This window comes from Nilaparvata lugens, chromosome 5 (assembly GCF_014356525.2).
Source record: "Nilaparvata lugens isolate BPH chromosome 5, ASM1435652v1, whole genome shotgun sequence".
NCBI lineage: Eukaryota > Metazoa > Arthropoda > Insecta > Hemiptera > Delphacidae > Nilaparvata > Nilaparvata lugens.
This window is the reverse complement of record NC_052508.1, coordinates 15,621,102-15,628,353: the sequence shown is the minus strand read 5'-3', so window position 1 is coordinate 15,628,353 and position 7,252 is coordinate 15,621,102. Positions and strand designations below refer to the sequence as shown.

At 32.8% G+C, this 7,252-nt stretch overlaps 1 protein-coding gene across 1 annotated transcript; it reads right to left on the bottom strand.

Moving 5' to 3' along the window:
• Positions 1-3,611: 3,611 nt before the first annotated feature.
• LOC111064490 lies at positions 3,612-6,920 on the bottom strand. Its single transcript, XM_022352225.2, has 2 exons — positions 4,764-6,920; positions 3,612-4,342 (listed from the first exon to the last, which is right to left on the bottom strand). Exons 1-2 carry the CDS (start codon positions 6,403-6,405, stop codon positions 4,221-4,223), a joined length of 1,764 nt encoding a protein of 587 aa, XP_022207917.1. The 5' UTR covers positions 6,406-6,920; the 3' UTR covers positions 3,612-4,220.
• Positions 6,921-7,252: the final 332 nt, after the last annotated feature.

Genomic DNA, 7,252 nt, shown 5'->3' with positions numbered 1-7,252 from the left:
ACTGATTTAGGAAGCTCATATGGAATATTATTATTTCACTCAATAAAACCTCAACACAAAGCTTGAAAATTTATAATTAGTTGGAAACAAATGTTTATTATGAATCAATCTGATCTCGCAGATTTAGTTATTAATGTAAATTTATTATAATTAGGTTTGTGAACAATACTAGGTTGGCATATAAAATTCCAAAACAATAATAAATTCAAAAAAAATTCCTCTCAAATTGAGGTTGCAATATTGTCTTGATGAAAAAAATAAATTTACAAATAATGAGCTACTAATTATCAAGTGACAATAAAGCTGTTGAACTCTTTTAAAAATGCTAATGTATTACAGGTAGCGTTCACTTATGTTACACAGGTTACAGTAAACATCTAGAAAATTTCTAGATGTTCAGTATCCTATCAGATTTCATGATCCTAGTAATTACTGTGAAGCTGTATTTTACTCGCCTCACATATGTAGGGTGGATCTTGTACTGAATCAATGGTGTATGGACTATAAATTTTGCAATGCGTGTGTGGACGCTGAGTGAACACCAGACTGATTGACTCACTACAAGATTCAATACAACTGTCGGAATCGCGGGAGGCCTAAACGCTCGCTCACCCTTGATTCTTCTAATGACAGATTGTATAATGATGAAATTTTTTATAAGCAGTGTAGCGATCGCTAAACACTGAATACGGATACCTTAAAATTATTACCTGTGAAGAATGAGCATATAAAATCATACAGGTCGAGCAAAAATCCCGATGTAGATAATTTACGGGACTGCGTCTCTAATAAGTTCTGAAGGATTAAAATACGGTATTTGGACCAAATATCGTTCAGAATATACTTCGAGAACAGAGTCTTGTCGGGTTTTAAGCTCTATTGTAGGAATTTATATGATCTCTGGCTGCATCTGCTGTACAATTGATGTGTTCGCTCCTAAGTCGAGGTTGGTAACAGATAAAAGCTGATATATGAGCAGGTAAGGACAAAGAATAAATATCTCGATCTGACCCCACTCGCTACATCCACTTAGACCTGTTCCAATATCCAGCTTAATTCAATTATTTCAATGATCGTATTCGATCGGTTCTCGATGATATAGAACGTATCAGACACAATAATTGACAGGCTTAAGAAATAATCGAACTCAGAAAACGAATTAACAAAACTGGAATATATTATAATAAAATATATGATCTCACAGTGCAGATTCAGAATATAATTTACAGATTGAAAGTGGTTAACATTAACAAAAATGATTAGCAATTTTCTTGTACTTGCATGATATCATGCGTGATTCAACAGAATTTTACAATTGATAAAATTGAACAGTTTTGAAAAAATAGTGAAAAAATGAATTATAAAAATATTTTTTAAATGCTCGGGGTCGTGGTTCTGGCAGCGGAGGATAGCTAATCAACTACAAGTTCGTATAAATTAAATATTGAATAAATTCTAGGCTCTTAAATGCTAAAAGCGCTTGTCGGCGTGGCCAATAATTTAACGAAGAAAAAATTTATATTTCTGCACTGTAATATTTTTCGAAGCGTAGATTGGGGCCCCTTTTAACTTATAACTCACGTGAATTTCCTTGGCGGTCGTGGTTTTCTTCTTTAGATCAAAAATCGTTTGATTGGCAGCAATCCAGGCTTCGGTTTCAGCACGTGGGGAATTTTTAATTTAATATTTCCTTCACCAAATTAATTAAGGGATGATTTAACTTAAAACTTTTAAATTTATCGATTGATGAAAATAAATTTACAAATAACAAATAGATTGGCCTAAAATATCGGCTCACAAATAAAACATATAAAATCGAACAAGAATTTTTTAACGAATAGGTCTTGGTAACTATAAAGAGATCTGAACGGTGAGGATTTCAAAAGGGAAGTGCTGTCTTTTCTCTCAGCTTCTTGGCTAGACCTTTCTTCTGAGAATCTCGATGTAATAATTTGCATGAAAATTTGCCATTGGTGGAACGATTGTGACGTAGACATGACGTCAGTGGCAAGCAAGAGAATATAATTCCTTTAATTACAATAATAATTCAATTTATGTAATTCTTAAAACTGCTTAATCTTCTAGACATAGTTCCTCTCATACAATGCACATGTGCTAGCATATATGATAAGGCAGGTTTGTTGTCTGATAGTAGATTAACCTGTGTTGCTTTCAAACGATCACCTTTTTGGTGCTATTTCTATGCACTATGATTGGCTTAGGCTTGCCAAAGAGATTTAATTACCATGTGGTTCAGTTGAATTAATCATTAATAAATTAATATTCTTATACAATTTTTATTAGGTTTGAGACTGTTATAATTAATTTCTGCCGTTTTATCAATAATATACTGTTCATGCTATGACCTAGTTAGTTACAATAAGACCTGACATATAATATAATTTCTTAAATAATAAATAATTCCAACGATAATACATACATTTTATTTTTTATTCGAAATTCTTGGTCCTTTATTGATAGTTTTCTAATTTTTAGAGATGATATTATATCTTGCGTGAAGCCAGCATGACATTTGACAATACTTTGAATCAGTCAGCTGCGTTCGAACTGTTTTAAAAACATCTGATCGATAGTAAACAAAGTGTAACCTCAAATTCAATGAGCAGTTCGTAAATAATTCGTGCTTTATTTGCAGAATAATTATAATTTTATTGAATAATTTTTCTAGAAAATATTCGGTACAGAACGGTACTCTTATCTGATATACAGTTACTGATAAGTAAGCTTTATCGCTCGGTCGCTAACTATTCCTTTAGCAAATTCTTTCATTTAAAAAGGTAATCACAATTTTCTCTCTTCTCATGAGATCTATTTGAAAGATTCATCACACAAAAGCCCCCAGGATTTTTTAAATAGGTAATTGGGAGACGAGTCGAAACAATGACTATTTGAAAAATCCGATATTGTGATGAATACACCATTTCATCTCCTTACTTCTACGAAAACTCCACACTTAACACTAAAACAATATATCGTGCACTTTTGGCTATGAGAAAATAAACAATTGATTGTTCCTTTCATTGGATACAATCGAAATACAATAATTAATGAGGTCTCTTTGGATCCTTCATTAAAACAACTCCACAACTTCCATTCACGGGTGGCTTATGAGCAGACCCATAACTATAACAAATATACAAAATTCAACATATTATCCTCTGTAAAGTATCGAATTTGGGTAGATAAAAATCCCTAACCGAAATAGTAATAGGTCTGAAAATAAAGTAACTGGCTAATATCGCCAAATAGATAATAACTAAGATTAGATAGCATCAGCTTGTTCTGGCTAAATGGTACAAAAACCTAAAAAGGATGTGAAGGAATTTGTTGCTAATAAATAGATTATTATATAAAATATTTTGAAGATTGAGGTTAGGTACATGTATTCACGGATCGGTGACCTAGAGATCGATCAAATCGAGAAACGTAGAATCTGACCAAAACCCCTTGGCAGAGCTCTATTGCAATCAAACGGTATGCAATGTGAAAAAACACATGATCATGTGGCTAATTATTAGGTAGCATGAAATTAATATTAATGTATAGAATATTAGCTAGCATGTAAAGAGCATAACCAATAAACCAAATGAAGGGCACAGGGGAAAAAGGAGTTAAGACACTTATGCCACTTTTTTCAGGAGCGCAAAAAATAACATAAAATTTGTAATACCAAACCAATTTTTCAAAGTATTTGTGTGATAATTTTTCCTCGTGATACCAACATATTTGAGAATTACATATTAAATTTATTGCCCTTCAGCTTAAATACTAATAACATAAAAATATATTTTCATTGAGAATAACCAAAACAACCAGGGAAAAAGGGGTTATGAACACAACATAACTCCTTTTTCCATTTTAAATTCTATCTGTGCATACTGGTATGCATGTCATAATTATTGAATACCTTGTAATGATAGATTCTAGCAATCATGCTTTCTAGGATATAAATACTGATATTGATTATTATGTTATATTATGATATCAGATGAAAATATAAATTCTCAAAATAGCCTAGACATGCTAATAAATCAATATTAGGGTAAATAATAAAAAGTATTACCCATGTTTATTCATGTAAGTTATTTATTCATAATAAGAAATTTTCCATGTAGGATGTCAAATTGTTCACAAAAGTATTAAAACTACTCACGTTTTTCCTTTTATTGATACTCATCATCATTTTTATATTCCAAGAGTTAATTCCTATTATTGTCTCCATGGGGAAGATTTATGAAAAACTGTTTTGCAGCCAGATTCTTGCAATAGCGAGTCAGGTCCATAATGTCCTTATATTTTTCCATAGAAATTGGCAACTTCCCTGGAATAGTACAAAAGTAGTTATTAGTATATCTTCATTTTGGCTTGAAATACCTACCTGTACATTGCCGTAAGTGAAAAATATCAAATTCCCAAGTAGGCCTAATGAATTTCCCCAACTAGGCCTCAAGTAGCCCAACTAGATTTTCCACAACAAGTAATGCCATACTTAAGATTAGGCCAGCTATATGGCTCAGATTGAAATATCTTCTTGCTTGAAAAAAGCTAGCTTTAATATCATAAAGTCGTGGGTTCAATTCCCAGATAGTGTTTATAAAATTGAGAATTGTTTTAAATCTATCATATCAACCAGAAAAGTATTTCAATGTAGTTGCTAATAACACAAGATGTTGATGTTCATGTCACCTAAAGAAAAAATAGGACAATTAAGTGTAATGTAAATATTTTCCAATGGAACTTACCTGTATAAGAAAATTCAGGAAGAGTAGATTGCTCAACATGAAACCTTTTTCTCTTAGGTTTTGTTATGACAACATTGTCCCAGTGACCACTATAATTATTTCTGAAATGCAGCAGTCGGTCAGAAGTTTGTGTTACTTTTATTTCTCTCATAGCTCGTATGAGTACTGGAATCTTCTTTGAATATGTCTGCTGAAAAAATGTTGTCCACTCTCTCCAAAAAGTGTAGTCAATCTCCTCTACAATAAACGGTGACGGATTTTGGCGAGCATCACGAATATGATCGGCCCACTCTGATGGCAAGTCAGCCCAAAAGTTGGATTTTACGCAGCCCATGTTGCGATCGCATTCGGTATAGGAATGTCCTCTTATTGGGTATGTAAACTGCACACTTTTGAATCTTTTCTGAACATGAACCATATAGTGAAGGAAGCGATACATTGTTAAATTCTTATTTTGACCGCCACAAGAGTCCCCAAAAATATGCAAGTCCATAACATCCTCAGGTAAATAATTATTCACAAAGTGATACAACATTTGACAGACATTGTCACTTCCTTTCCTACCATCACACTCATTGTACATGTAAAAAACACTTTTACCACTACCTAGGATATGTACATTAAACGAATAAACCGAGAGTTGGCGTTTATAGTAAGCATCATTAGTGGTAACATTAGGTACATTCAAATTTCTTCCGTAATCAATACAAATTCCTTCATATGTTGTTATCTTCTTTGATGTCAAGCGAGCTTTCTTCTTAATATCGTAGAATTTTTGTGCTTTAAGCTTATGAAGCTTCAAGTCAGTTTCAAGTGTTTTTAAATCTTTGTCTAACTGAGTTTTATCTTCCCCATCCTTCAATTGAGCTTTTAGACCATTAATTTTCACATTGTTCTCATCGCAGAAACTGCAGGTGTCCGTTCTTGGATATCCAAAAGAAATGTTGAAATTTTGTTGCATTGAAGATCTATACGTCTCATAGGAACACTTTACATTGGGATATTTTTTTGTAAACATTTTGTGCATAATTGAAATATTCAGGTCATCGGGAAGATATTTTTTAGAAGTATCTTTCAAACAGTAATGAGCTCCCCTTCCATTAAATGAGCCTATATGCTCTTTTATCAGATCTCTCACCTCATCGCTAATTTTGTGGGGTCTGTTTTTATGATTGCCCCTTTTATCCTTTGGAGCACAACCAGTTTCTTTCAAAGCATTTATTAAATACTCAATTTTTTTATTGGTGATGCCATGAATGGATATAAACGCCTTTCGGCAGATAAGCCATTCACATACTTTTTCATTTTGGACGGCTCGAACTTTATACTTACAGGTAACGTCCCGAAGTTTAGCTGACTCAATCGCTACCGTTGGTCTTCTTTTTTGCACCGGAACAATGGAAATAAGTCCGCAAAGATATGAGTTTTGTTCATTTACACTTTCAAGGAGGTTGAAATTTTTTAAAACTGTGTCCCTCACTTCTAAAGTGAGTCCTTCACTGTCGAAGCAGTTATTTCTACACTTACACGATGAACCAGCTTCATGGCTCTGCATTCTAATTTTTTTTGCCACATCATTCAATCTCCCTTTAACTTTACGTTTTTTTGTCTTGATATCGCAAAATTCGTCACTGTCACTCATTGCACTAATTAGTGTTACTAATTAAATAATTGAAAAGCTATCACAATCAACGAATCATAAAATAAATTATCTATTATAGATTGCTCATACACATCACATTCACATAACCTGGAACGCTAGAACCTCAACAACGAACTGAAAACTACTGTAATGACCACTGTGTTCAAAACAAGTACCGTACAGGTTGAGATTCAACTGATAGAACACAATAGAAAAAATAGAAAATCACAATTTCTAAATCAATGGTTGAAGAATAAATAATTATGTGAAGAATATTTTGGGATAAAACAATGAAATAAATATTGCAAAACACCGCGAGAGTGTATAGTGACTGCAGCACCTTTCATACAGTACTGAACTTGACTCCTTTTTCCCCAGTAGCGCTGTAGTTAACTCCTTATTCCCCTGTGGCCAGTATTTTCAAACACTTATTTCATAGTGATATAACACCTTTTTTCAATGTTTAACCATACCATCTGAAAGCTCTTGTCTGTCACTGTGCAATGGCAAAATAAAAAAAAAAAATGAGAAAAAATTGACTTAACCCCTTTTTCCCCTGTGCCCTTCAAATAAAAATAATTAAGTGTATTCAGGAAATAGGAGGTACCAGGCGCATGAATACCGAATAAAATTTGCATGCACCAATAGCAGAACGGCAGTTAATAGGCGGCAACTGTAGGCCAATTCAAAAATATTTCTATATATTTATATAAATGTACTGGATTTGTGTTAAAACTTTGTATAGTCTATGTTATCGATATGGCTCAAAGGCAAAGAAATTATTAATCGTACAATCTAAGTAATAATTTGATATTTTTTGTACGATCTATTTGAACCTAAATGGCGG

Coding starts and splice junctions, on each gene's coding strand:
- LOC111064490 (XM_022352225.2), bottom strand. CDS start 6,405: ATGAGTGACAGTGACGAATTTTGCGATATCAAGACAAAAAAACGTAAA. Junction 4,343..4,763: donor TCCTGAATTTTCTTATACAG/GTAAGTTCCATT, acceptor GTACTATTCCAG/GGAAGTTGCCAATTTCTATG.